A 13,808-nucleotide genomic window follows, 5' to 3' on the forward strand; every position below is an offset into this window, starting at 1 on the left:
TCCCACTTTATCACTACCCGAAGGAGTCTCAAAGCGGCTAACATTCTCCTTTCCCTTCCTCCCCCACAACAAACACTCTGTGAGGTGAGTGAGGCTGAGAGACTTCAAAGAAGTGTGTCTAGCCCAAGGTCACCCAGCAGCTGCATGTGGAGGAGCGGAGACGTGAACCTGGTTCACCGGATTACGAGACTACCGCTCTTAACCACTACACCACACTGGCTAGTCAGTGTAGGCAACTATCTAGTTGAATCCAGCCCTGAATGCTCCCCTTAATTGTATTGGTCCCCATGGAAATTGGATTAAGGTGTTTCTAGACAGAGGGCTTTCTGAGTCTCAGCATTCAATGCCAGACACGTAAAAGCCATAAAAGGATTGTCCTTCTTCCTGTGCTTATCAGCACTAGTCTCGACAAACTAACTGGGGTTTGGCAGGATCAGTGCTGGAGGCACTATTCAAAAGAGAGACTGTGGGACAAACCTTTATTCTAATTGGTACCACTTCCTTTTGATAATGTGCTTTCCACTTCTGGCTTAATGACATTAGGGAAGGTCTCTTTGAGACTCTGACTTAAATGGAATGAATTGGTGCTGTAGCGTTAAACCAGAAGTGGAAATAAATGTATCAAAAGGAAGGCGCACCAAGGGATTTTCACATCCTCCTGAAGCACATCTCTCATCGACTTCAGCTGGTTTAGGTTTTCAAACATCTCGCTTCAAAGAGGCTGCATTTCCCTGGATGAAACTGTGGGCAGACATGTAGGCTGTGCACAAATGATAATAGTTTTGTAGTGCTGTCATTGCCAACATGTCCCACCTCAGTGTCTGTTCAAACCATACCCTGGGAAAAAGCTGAAGCAAGATCCCAGAAGCCTAACCAGCATGTCTGAAATGTTTTCATTTGAACAGATGGGGGAGAAACTCATTTAGTTCACATTTTAACGCAAGCCCATCCAATTTGTGCCCTTTTCTTCCTCCAGTTTGTCCTCTCAAAATTGCACATGCACACACACACACACACACACACGCCCCAGCTGCTTTTTCTCCTTGTCTGGAAAAATATTGCCTTTCTCTTCATAGGTTGCAAAGCAACTGGTGTACGTATGTGTGTGATTTTGATCAAATGAACAGCAGCAAGGAAAAGGATTTCATTGCATAGCGCTTAGGTTTTTGGTTGCTGTCTTTGAATCTGCTTTTCAGTAAAGCAACAGGGATATAAACATGCAATTGCAAACCAAGAGTCCTTTGAACTCTAAGCATCCCATCCGTCAGAGCAACTTGACACAGAAACTGTCCTCTTCAACATCCACTTAAAATACATTTGGCTCTTATGTAGTTATATAACACTATGGCACCTCTCTTTCAGCAATGAAGTCGCAGTTTGTATTTTATGTGCAACTGCTTCATTTCACAGGTCAGTGTGTGTGTGTGTGTGTGTGTGTGTGTGTGTGTGTGTATTATTGCTCGTATAATACAAAGCATGAGGGATCTAAACCAAGTTTTCTGTAAAACTACGTTAGAAATGCTACAGACTAGCTTCCATAGCCAAATCCAGATGCTGTCAAACCATTACACTTGCCCAAAAAGGGTGGAAATGGTTGCTCTATGAATCTATACCACACTGAATTGAATAATTAATGGCTTTTAACATGACACTGCATTATACAGAAATGTATAATGGCATGAATGTGAAACCAGAAAGTATCATTGGGCCAAAAAACAAAAATAAATAAATATGTATTCAGTACAGGCCCCTAAGGCCATCAAAAGTCAAGAGACACATTCCTCTCCCTGTACCATTATCAATGTACATTTTTTAGCAATCAAAAGCAGATTTACATACCATGTTCATGTCAATGCCATTTGTGTATGTCCATGCATGCTGAAAATATTCTTCAAGCCGCTGCCTCAGTGGGTTGGGAATTTGATGAAAGCGTATAAACTCTTTTACACGCAACATCTGCATGTGATACCGTGCAGTCCCTGAATACAGTCTTTGGATTATTGCGGATACATTTCCAAAAATGCTTGCATACATTAATGCTGGGATCAAACAAAACAAAAAAACAAAAAAGCAGTTAGATAATATCACCATACTGGTTGTTATAACTTCAAAAAATTAACAGTAAGCCCAAATTAGATTTTATAAGGTCTTGAGCTTTGTTGTCTGAGGCCGGGGGCAGGAGTCTTGTTAGAATAAAGTTATAAACGGGAAGAAAAAAGCAGGTGGTTCTCTGGCTGGCTTAGCCCTCCGAGGCTTGGGGCAAGTATACCCGGCTGCCCCCTCTGCCTCTGCATGGGCCTGTCTCTAGGCGTTGTTGGAATCCCAACTCCCATCAGCCTCAGCCTGTATGGCCAATGGTGAGGGATAATGGGAGTTGGATTCCATCAACCTCTAGAAGGCTGCAGGTTTCCTCCCACTGTGTTGAAGGCTGTATTCCAAAATGTCACCCCATTCACGACAAAGTGCCCATATCTTGTGAACCGCTGTGAGATCTTTTGATCTAATAAATGAATAATAAATAAAATAAAATATATGCTAATGAACTTCAAGGGTAGCCATGACTGAAGATGTACAATGGGTTATTTTTACTCGTTGGATTTTCTGCGGAAAAAGGAAATCCAGATTAAATGTAATTTTTTTTTAAAAAAAATTACCAGCTGGTATTTTGATGGCAACCATGTCATATGGGTGATGCTATGAAACACTTGTGTGCATCAAATGCTCTGATTTCACAATAAACTCTCATCTGGAGGCTCACTTAAACTGCTTAACTTAGAATCAGTTGTGCTACTTGTTGAAGTGGCTATGGGGAGTTAAAGAGCAGGGAATGTAATGGAGCGTTTTAGGGGAAACAAGTCAATAGAACAGAATGGCTGTATCAACGTCTCCATTACGTAGACAAGGAATTCAGAGCTGTTATCTCCAAATGTTGTATTTTGTAATTTTGTTCGAAGTGGAACAGATTCCCACGAGAGGTGGCGGACTCTCCTTCCTTGGAGGTTTTTAAGCAGAGTTTGGATGGTCGTCTGTCATGTATGAAGGACGTGTGATCCAGAATTGGCCTCCACAGTCACTTATAGACTCATTGTTAAAACCGTGTTTATGGAAGACAATCTTACGTGGCTACAAGTGATCGCCAAAGAAGAAAAGAAGAAGAATGAAGTAGCTGAGATTCCTACACTGAAAGGGGTTGGTCTCCTCCAGCTCTACAACTCTATGATTCTATATTATAGGCATATTTACAATCACTTTGGATATATGATTGGTCTACTGAATGTGGCACATGGTTTGAAGAAGCTTTAAAAAAATCATTAAATAACAATTTCATCCTTAATTGGACAATGCAGATTTATTTTTATTATTATTTTGGAAACTGTAATTCACAAACTGCCAAGGATTATTGGTTTTAATTTGGCTGCCTTAAACACAAGTGTCTTCTGGTAATGTGAGTTATGTCTTTCCAGATTGCTGCCATGTTGCTTACAGGAGGGTACCACCTTTTACTTACTAACTTTGTTTCCTTTGCCCTTAACAGCAGCTTGACTGGCAGAAATTAAACAGGTGACTCTTTCCTCAGTATTTCTCCCTGAGCCAGGAGAAGTTTTTAACTTGTGTAAAAATGGTGGCAATTTAAAACCCAGCAGCACAAAATTTTGCCACATTACGTCAGGTGTATGAAGTGACCTTAACTTTCTGATGCTGCAAACCTTAGCATTCGACTCACTTCAGTGCCACTTGCTGGCTAGACTCCAGTTATTTCAGTTTGATTGGTTTATATGTCAGGCTGATTTAGACCTAACAGGGATTTTATGGCATCCTTTATACCATCCGTCCCAAATACAATTTAGCAGATTTAATTTCTGGTTAAAATTGTTTATGCTAATACAATGTACTTTCTTTTAATTAAAAAAAAAAGCCAACAAGAAACAGATGCCGTATTACTATTTTATAATTGTCATTTTGATTCTAATATTTCTTTTATTTCTAGACACAAAGGGAACAGAGAGTTCTTTTATTTTCAAGGTGGGGGTGGGGAGGATTGGCTACTGTGAAGAAGCTCCCTTTAATGTACTGAAGCCATAGAACTTCAATGAGAATTTTAATGTTCTACCTTGATTACCGATTCCTAAAACGAATGCTTTTTAATTTTTTGAAAGAAGCTCTTACAAAAGAAAGGGGAAAAAAGACCAGTGGCTCCTAAAATGACAACAGAGCCACCAACATCCTCAACCCTATGGTTCACTCTCTCCGTCTCAGGACCTGAGAGGGCTGCCATCTGTCTGGAATTTCCTGCACATATCCAGAACATTGCAGTTGGAAGCAGTGTCCGGGCGGAAATCGGAAAAATGTACGGGGAAATCCGGACACATGTCAGCCCATGTCGGCAGTGTCGTTTTGGGCAGTTTTCCTTTAAAATAGCTCAAAAACTTCAATTCCGCCCCAAAAAAATTTGCCAAAAAAGCTCAATAAGTTTGGGAAAAATTTTAAAAGCTCACAACTCCACCCCCCCAATGCTCAACAAATTTTCTGTCCAGATTCTCACTGTTTGAAATATGGCAACCCTAACTTAGAATCAATGAATTGCACAGGTGGAAGGGACCCTCAGAGTCATCTAGTCCAGCCCCCTGCAAAACAGGAATCTTTTGTCCAACCCATAATCCTGAGTCTCATTCTCTAACGACTGAGCTATGTTGAATTTAGGGGACTGAACAACCTTAGGGCCCAATCTTACACGTTTACCTGGGAATAAGTTCCATTGAACGCACCAGGACTTTACTCCCAAGTAGACACATGTAGAATTGTACTGTTAATGGGTAGCAATGAGTACAGAGCTGGGTGCAAGAGGACACCCTCAGGCGCTGCCTTCAGAAACAGCTCAACTTGAAACTCCGGTTCCCCTCCAGCTCCACTTCCTGGGTCATGTTGTCTTACATGCCCTTCCTCTGTGACACAATTCATTTCTCAGCATCGACGTTCATTAATTAGGCCTCTCTAAAGTGCAGTTTCGTCTCATCCGTTTCCACTTCTAATCATTTCCATTTATCCACATCAGTTCTTGAGAGACATCTGCTCAGTCGATCAAATCTGTCATTTATTCGTACAGTGGATTTGACAGACCTAGCATTATCTCCAAGAATGAAAGCCGAGAAAATCAATGGAAAAATTATTTATTCTCTCCTCTCTGTAAAAAACAAACTCCTTTCTCCATTCCCACATGCATACGCATGGCACTTTTGTTTACTGTGAGAACTGCTACTAATATAAACAATCTTCACTACAGAGGGCAGAAGGGAAAGATAAAGCTTTTTGACTTGACTTCACAAGGACAGCCATTCCAATTTCCTGAAGAAGGGAGTTGTGGCGCTGCAACAGTAAAGGGCCTGCTTTTTTGAAGCCTGTAATTTAGTCTCAACATGCGTTAGATTCAGTTGCAAGGCCTAAACAGTAGTTGGATGTTCACAAAGAAGAAGGTGTTCCTTGAAATAATCAGAGATAATTCATGTGACCATCCAGTTTGCAGTAATGAATTAAGCAAAATTAATGAGAGGAATTCCATGTGCACAAAGCCTTTACACTAATAAAGAGGATTTCCTTTAAAACATGATGGGTAAAGGGAATTAGCATACAGAAATCTGTTTTATTCTTAATTATATATTGGGTGGAGAGCTGGAATTGAAGGGAAGGGCAGTTCTGGCCTATCAGTTATTTTAAAGGGTGGGCCCAGCCTACCTGAAGGGAGAGGGAAGGATTGCTTTCTATATGCTTTCTATACCTTGTACCTTGTACCTAAGAAGGATCTTCTATATTCTCTGTACTTTGGATCTAAGTAAATTTCTGAGCTAATTTGACTTCTGCAAAAGAGGCCCCTCGCTTTAGGAATGTAAGATAAGAAAGACACATATGAAGGAGACTGTAAGCTAGAAATAACCAGAGGCCCCTCGCTTTCTTACTTTAGGAATGCAAGATAAGAAAGACACATACGGGACGAGGGAGACGGGAGGAGGGAGACGGGAGGAGGGAGAGAGCTTTCTCAAGGTATAAGAAAGTTTGCAGAGGCGTATTTCGGGGCAGCCAGTCTTCCAGAAATTATTCTGCTGGCTGTCTCTGTGCACAGAGAATAAACTGCTTTCCTCCAAAGAAGGATCTTTCCTGGTGCTTTCTTTTGCTCTCTCTCTGGATCTGAGGACGCGGGCCAACGATTCCCTGGCATGGACTAGGCTCAGCCTACATCTTGGTTCCCTGACCGGGAATCTGCCCCACCTCAGAGGGCTGGGGAGAGCCAGGCTCGACCTTGGTGGACAGCTCGGATCGGCAATTGCAGGCTCCACGCGCACCCTGGCAATTTGTGGGGGGAGCCAGCCACACCGCTCCGGAGCAAGGACCCAGGTCGAGGGAGGAAAGAGGACGGCGCCGAGGGGACAGGTCCACAGCGGAAAAGGTAAGCCCGACGGAAAGGGCAGCCCGACGGAAAGGGCAGGAGGCTTGATCAACCTCCCCTGGTTGTGGCAGGGTGCCACAGGCAATAAGGTGCCACCAGGAAAAGGGGATTGGTTGCGCAGTAGAGTGCCAGCCACCAGGAATTAAAGGGGACTGGTTATGCAGTAGAGTGCAGCCAGGAAGGGAAAAAAAAGGGGCGTGGCAGTGGTGTGCCACCGGTAAGGTTTGGTAAAAAAAAAAAAAAAAAAAAGGGGGGGGGAACAGAGGGGAAAATTATTTTGGTGTGTTTTGTGTATTACATGTTGAAATTATTTTGGTGTGTTTTGTGTATTGCATGCTGAAATTATTTTGGTGTGTTTAGTGTGTTACATGTTGAAATTATATTGATGTGTTTTGTATGTTGTATGTTGCATGTCAGATACTCTAGTGACTGAATTGTCAAGTGTGGGCCAGGGCTTAGTGTCCCCCTTGGCCGAGCGATTGTAGGGCTGTAGTGTGTGTAGAGTGAGAGAATTTACAACCTGTTAGCAGCAGAGTATCTGAAAATGGGGTCTGGGGCAAGCCAATGTAGTCCTCTGGAATGCTTTTTAAACAACTGGAAAGCAGCCACAAAGCATGATGATTAGGGAATCAAATTGAGGCAACGGAGGATGAGAACATTATGTGAGGTTGACTGGCCCTCGCAACAAACTAATTGGCCCTCGGAGGGGAGCTTTGATTTGCAACTAATCAACCCACTGTATCAAAATATCTTGAACGTCCACCCAGACCAGATCCCCTACATTTCTACTTGGAAAACCAATGTAGAAAAGAACCCATCATGGTTGAAAGCCTGCCGAGGCGACGCCCCACAAAGTACAGTTTGTGCAGTTCGACCGACAGGGAAGTCAGAAAAGCCCCCAGTGATACCAGACCCAGAAGAAGAGGAGGGGGAAGTCATTAAACCACCTCCACCCTATGCTCCACCAACTGCCCCTCCCCTGGACCCAGGCCCCCAGGCACCGGGAGGAGTTGGCCCCCAGCCTGAACCCCCCAAGGCTGATGAATCAGAAGAGGAAGAAGAGGATGATGAGGAATTTGTAAAGGGATTGGTTGAGTTAGCAAGGAAGGTGAAGAGAAAGGTGTTGATGATGATGATGATGAAGACTTCAGAAAAACTCTAGATAAAGAGATAAGATGGACTAGTAAGCAGTTTGACAGAGTGTTCCAGTATGTAGAACTGTTTAAAACAGAGCTGGATGTGGCTTCTTGGTTCTAGAAGCAGCACAATGCAAGGATGTGAACTGGCAGAAAGAAACAGAAGGGAAGGCTTTGAGAGCCGCATAGGACAGAACTGTTAAAAAAGAGACAATTAAAACCCAAGGGATTTAAAACCCTAGAATTACAATTACTGACCATTGAGGAAATCCGCAAGAAAAATGCCCTCAGGGCAGCGGACAATACTGATGTTGCAATTGAGGCAGCTAATAGTTGCAATTGAGGCAGCTAAAACTCCACTTTGATGGCCCCACTCCACTGAGTGTACGACCCCCTGGAGTCATCCGATGCCCAGGACCACAGACCTCCAAGCACTTTAAATCAGAATCCTTCTTTCGAAGAGGACCTGGCCAAAATAATTAGGGGTTTGTCTTCAAACAGCCAGCAGCCAGAAAGCCAAAAACGCAATCCTGGAGCAAGCGAGGGTGTCCACGGGAGGGTCAGAAGACGCCTAGGGAAGAAGCCAGTGCGCCATCTGCAGGCAAGGGAGTCATTGGGAAATGGAATGCCCACAGGCCCCACTCCCCACAGGCTGGGAACAACAAGATTTCTCAAAAATTATTTCTTTTCATCTCTGTTCTTGCTCAAAAAGACTGTTGCAGCAAAAAAGCAATTGAACAGACTGTTTTTTTTAAAAAAAAAAATCATGCAAGTCACAGGACATCAGCTCTCCCCCCCCCCTTTTGTGCCAGGCGCTTGGAGGTAGCTTCAGAGCGTTATCTCTTGGCAGCTATTCCAAGGACACTGCTGCATTCAGCCAGTTACCCTGAACCTCACACTTTCTGGATTTACAGTTCAGCCACATAAACCCAGAAGGCCAAGAGTTACCCACCCCCCTGCCCCAAAGTATTAACCTGAAGAAGTGACTTTCTTAAAAGCAAGTGAATGCTTTCTGTGAACTTTGTCAAGTTTTTCTTTTTAAGGTGCAATTTTATTCTGAAAAAGGAGCCGCAGCATAACATAGGAATTGATATTTTGAGGAATTTGAAACTTTGCCAGAAGCAAGGAGCGCATTGTTCTTTCTACAGACACTGGCAAATGAACTGAAATTTGCAACATGGCTTAAAGCTCTGAAACCTAGAGCACACAAATGAGACTTTTAAAAATCTCAGCTGCCAAAATTTAACCCAAGGAACAGAACTGTTAACCCCTTGCGAAGTTTCCTGCCAAGCATACCCTTTTGAATTAATGTTTGCTAGGCCTATACCTTATGTGCAAATGTTACCTATCAATTTGTTCTGTGCAATCGCTGCCGTCTTTGTTATCTCTTCTCTTAACAGGTGAGCTTTTGCTGGAACGCCTTGTGCCTTGGTCGAGCCTCTGCATCCCTATGATGAGGACCCAGATTGGACCCAGACGCCCAGACATCGCTCCAGCCTTGTTGGAAGGGACCCAAGATGCCCAACGCCCACCAGACGACCCGACACCCACCAGACTACAGCCCTGCCTACGTCACTCCGGACGCTGACGCTTGGCACGGCTCCAGGATCCAGCATGGATTGAAAGAGAACATTTTCACATTTTCTTTTCTTTCCTTTCGCATAACTGAACTTTATTGAAGGTACCTGGGCCTGGTTTGCTTTACGCCACCCCTGCAGAGGAGGGTGTCTAGTGGGTCTTTTCTTTCAGCGTAATTACACCCCAGCCCACTCTCTAGCACTTACCTAAGCCCCTCCCCGTGCATACAATGGCTCAAATACGACTGTGGGTCCCCATGCTGGTATTTCTGCTGCCTTTGACCTTTGAAATGCCAATACCACTCACAGTGACCAGACAACTGCTGCAATCGTGGGGGGCCCACCACACATATAATAAGTGGATTCAGGTTGCTGAGATGGTTGTGTTCTCTGCAAATCGGACCAATTGTGCCGTCTGCACTCTGGCCCCTGTAGATGCTCTGGGAGGAATGCCACTCCTCCCTGTGCCTTGGAATGAATCCTTGGTTACAACTCCACTTGTTGCCTTCCAGCCTCTGGGCAACCATTCTTCTTTATGGAATCATTCCGTCCCTTTCCAGGTTCACAGGATCACTGGCTGCCTTTGTGTCAACAAATCAAATGACATAAGTGACGCTCAGACCTATGTGGGCACTTCCCACTGTGATCGTACCTTCCCAGCCCCGACTAACATGTTTGAGTCCGAGACAGGAACCTTTTCTGGTTCCAATTTGATTGCATGCCTGGCCCGCTTGCTGAGAGGCACCATATCTGCCCATGGTCAGGACGTTTACTGGGTGTGTGGCAGGAAGGCCTATCATGCCCTCCCAAGAGGATGGTATGGGGTCTGTTTTCCAGCCTACTTAATACCCCCCATGTGGATTCCTGACCAGATTGCCTCTGCACCCCGTAGAAGGAGGCGTTCGGCTGACCTGGCAACACTTGCAGGTGGCAGCTCCCAGAATTGGGGCAAAAATCAGTGGCCTCCGGAAAGGATACTGGCCCATTATGCTCCAGCCTCATGGAATCAGGGAGAGAAAATCTCTGGGGCAAGGGGGCCGATCTATAACTTGAACCGCGTAATCAGACTCCAGGCAGTGGTAGAGATTGTTGCTAACACGACAGCCACGGCCCTTAGGCTAATTGCTACGCAATTGGATGAGACACGCAATGCGTTTCTCTCAGTCCAATTAGCATTGGACTTTCTCCTGGCGCAACATGGAGGCTTTTGTGCAGCGTTAAATCTCACAGGTGGAGCATGTTGCTTCAACATTTCAGACCACGGCGAGGCTATCCGTGATCTGGCAGCAAGCATTGAAAAGGTAGCACATGTCCCTGTACAAACCTGGGAGGGCTGGGATATGTCTTGGTTGGACGGCATCTTCCCAGGTGGATGGATGGGGAGGATATTTATTATGGTGATAAGTCCAATAATGCTTCTATTGCTTTTCTGCTTCTGTATGCCCTGCTTGATGCAATGTATGCAAAATATGATGGAGAAGATGATGTCTCGCATGATGGGACCTCGTGTGCTTGCTTTCATGAGAGATTATAGACCCCTACCCCAGAACGAACCTAAGTATTAGGTTGTTCATAAGAAGAGGAGGGAGTGAAGGGAGAGGGAAGGATTGCTTTCTATATGCTTTCTATACCTTGTACCTTGTACCTAAGAAGGATCTTCTATATTCTCTGTACTTTGGATCTAAGTAAATTTCTGAGCTAATTTGACTTCTGCAAAAGAGGCCCCTCGCTTTAGGAATGTAAGATAAGAAAGACACATATGAAGGAGACTGTAAGCTAGAAATAACCAGAGGCCCCTCGCTTTCTTACTTTAGGAATGCAAGATAAGAAAGACACATACGGGACGAGGGAGACGGGAGGAGGGAGACGGGAGGAGGGAGAGAGCTTTCTCAAGGTATAAGAAAGTTTGCAGAGGCGTATTTCGGGGCAGCCAGTCTTCCAGAAATTATTCTGCTGGCTGTCTCTGTGCACAGAGAATAAACTGCTTTCCTCCAAAGAAGGATCTTTCCTGGTGCTTTCTTTTGCTCTCTCTCTGGATCTGAGGACGCGGGCCAACGATTCCCTGGCATGGACTAGGCTCAGCCTACATACCTAGACATTATTGTGGGGGTCTCAGTATTTAAGAGTTGCCATATGTCTGGAATTTCCCAGACATATTTGGAATACTGCAGTTGGCAGCAGTGTCCAGGTGGAAATCAGCAAAATGTCTGGGAAAATCCGGATGTATGGCAGCCCATGTAGGCAGTGCTGTTTTTGCCGATTTCCCAACAACTTTGGGCAATCTCAACAACTTTGCCAGAAGAAAGCTCAACAACTTTTTTGTCGGGATTTTCACTGTTTGAAATATGGCAACCCTAAGTATTTAGCATTTAACTTGTTATCATTTAAGAGACACAATAGAAATATTTACAAAACTAACAGAGTTTATTTTAAAAATCTGATTGAATTGAAATGTTGTTGGTGATATCACACTTTAGTCATACTGATTAGACCCATTACAATCAACAGACTTGACTTAGTTAAATCTACTTATTTCAGTGGGTCTGGGTATGACTCAGCTATGTATCTAAATCTAATATCACACACACTTATCTGCAGCAGACTCCAGAACACTTCAGGTTTTTTTGTGTGTGATTATACGTTTGTTTGGTTTTCATCAGACTGCATGCTTAATATGGAATTCTGGTCTCTTAGGAGGCACAGTTTGATATAAGGACTTGGGTGCCTCACTCCCTCTTCTCGGGTTAGAATTCCACCCCTGGTAGTATGATCATATAAAATGGAACTAATAGAGTTTTTTTTAAAAAATAAACATTGCTGCTTATAGCACAATAGGACTTAGATATATAGGTGTATCAATGTGTTTTTCATTATTTCTGCACAACTGCTTGTGCAGCCTCTTGTTATTTGCCTCACATTTCTCTCACCTTGACAGCCTTCAAGAGGAAGCCTGAAGGGGGTTTCATGTGGGAAGAAAACATGATTCCATTTGGCATGAAGCAAATGCCCACTTAGAATAGATCCCTGTGATCTTAAAGGAATCTAGCCCATGTTTTATGTTTCCCAGTTCACCGCAGTCTGGAGCAGTTCCAGCCTAAGTTTTACAAAAAGTTCAGGAGCTCTAAGAGACTTAGATCTCAGCTAGATCGGTAAAGAAAAAGTGATTTTTTATGCGTTGTATATGTGATATATCATTGTGCCACCAGACAGCGCTGTGGAGCCCTGTTTTCCTCTACCTGCTTTCTCTGTTTAAATTTACAACACTGTAATGGATTTAGGGGTTGCTCATGCGTAAGTTGCCGCCACTCCTGGCAAGGTTACCTGGTTAAACCCTTTCTGACTGAACAGCCTCCAGCATCGTGACTGTCTCAGTCGCTGGCAGAATCCGTCAGTGGGCGTTTCTTAAACTTCTTCCAGCACAAAAGTTCCTTGACGCCTAGTCTCCACCTAGACTCCCTGCGCGGAAGCCTTCTGCGCAGGGAGGGTGTGGGCAGTGGAGGACCCGTACTCTCTCTGCTGGTCTCCGGTGAGGAGTCATGGAGCCTCCTCTCCGATTCCCCCATCTGCCCCTCTTCTCTACTGGTGTTACGCTAATTTCCTTCCCCAGCGGACAGGCTGCCTCTTTCCCTACTGGGACCCTCTCTGCCATCCCTCTGGAGCCTTCCCTCCACCTCTAGCTCTGATGGCAGTTCCCTGACAAACACGTTTAACTGAAACTCTTCCCTTTGATGTGTCTAGATCCAGCCTAGGCCCTGAGGTGGTTGCAGTGATAGATTTCATTTACCATTTTTTATTCTTATGAGGATTTTAATTGACAATTAATTGTCCTGTCAAATCACACACTCTACTATCAGAGTGGACCCCATCTAATAGCCCTTCATGGACTAAGCTGCCACAGAAGCCACTAGAAGCTTCTCTAAGTCAAGGAAGAATGGAAAGAAAAGTAGTTAAGGCTCTCCATAAGCAATTCACACATTTTCCCATTTCCTTGAATATGTGCCACGGTTGGAGCTGAAGAGAAATAAAGTGATATCAGCTATGTGCCACAGGCTGCCTTCCCTCAGCAGTGTCAAGAGAACCAAGCCTGACCTACTTTACCCGGCTCATATCTTTCTAGAATATTCCCTGTAGCAAAAGTATGATGACTAGAGCAGAGGGAGTACAGAGAGGAAATAGAGTACACCAGACATAGCACCGTAATGGTTTGTCCTCTTTAACACTTGGACTGCAGGCTTCCAAACTTCCAACACATTCTTCAAGTATTCTTGAAATGAATGAAACACAAGCAAAAACACTTCCCTGTCAAAAACAGCATTTTTAAAAATGAAACTTCTAAAACAATGTTTGCAGTCTCAAGCTCAAGCCTTTGAAAGGGCCATAAGGTGGTTACTTTCCCCACGGATATATAACGGAGAAGCACTGCATGTTTGGGATATATTGTATATATATTTAAATTACAGGTTCCACCCCACATGCCCTAGTGACATGGACACCATCAGCAGTTGGTTAAACGATTTTGATATCATCTTAAAATCCCCGTGGGTCCTAGTTGTTCTGCTGGACTGAGATTTTTGCTAAGGCTTTTCAGTGAAAAGAATGTTTTTGTGCAGAGGGAGCTGGGTATCTTAAGGTAGAATCATAGAGTGGGAAGGGACC

The 13,808-nt window shown here is 44.1% G+C and overlaps 1 protein-coding gene across 12 annotated transcripts in view; it reads right to left on the minus strand.

Annotated features, from left to right (window-relative positions):
* Positions 1–13,808, minus strand: part of KCNH7 (potassium voltage-gated channel subfamily H member 7) — a 262,472-nt gene that overhangs the window by 37,141 nt on the left and 211,523 nt on the right. For all 12 annotated transcript variants that reach the window (XM_081005807.1, XM_081005814.1, XM_081005812.1 and 9 more), the window contains one exon: positions 1,840–2,039. In XM_081005807.1, coding sequence (XP_080861933.1) covers positions 1,840–2,039 — 200 coding nt within the window. The remainder of the gene's footprint in view (positions 1–1,839; positions 2,040–13,808) is intronic.

The sequence above is a fragment of the Podarcis pityusensis genome, assembly GCF_964106645.2.
Source record: "Podarcis pityusensis genome assembly, chromosome: 1".
Taxonomy (NCBI): Eukaryota; Metazoa; Chordata; class Lepidosauria; order Squamata; family Lacertidae; genus Podarcis; species Podarcis pityusensis.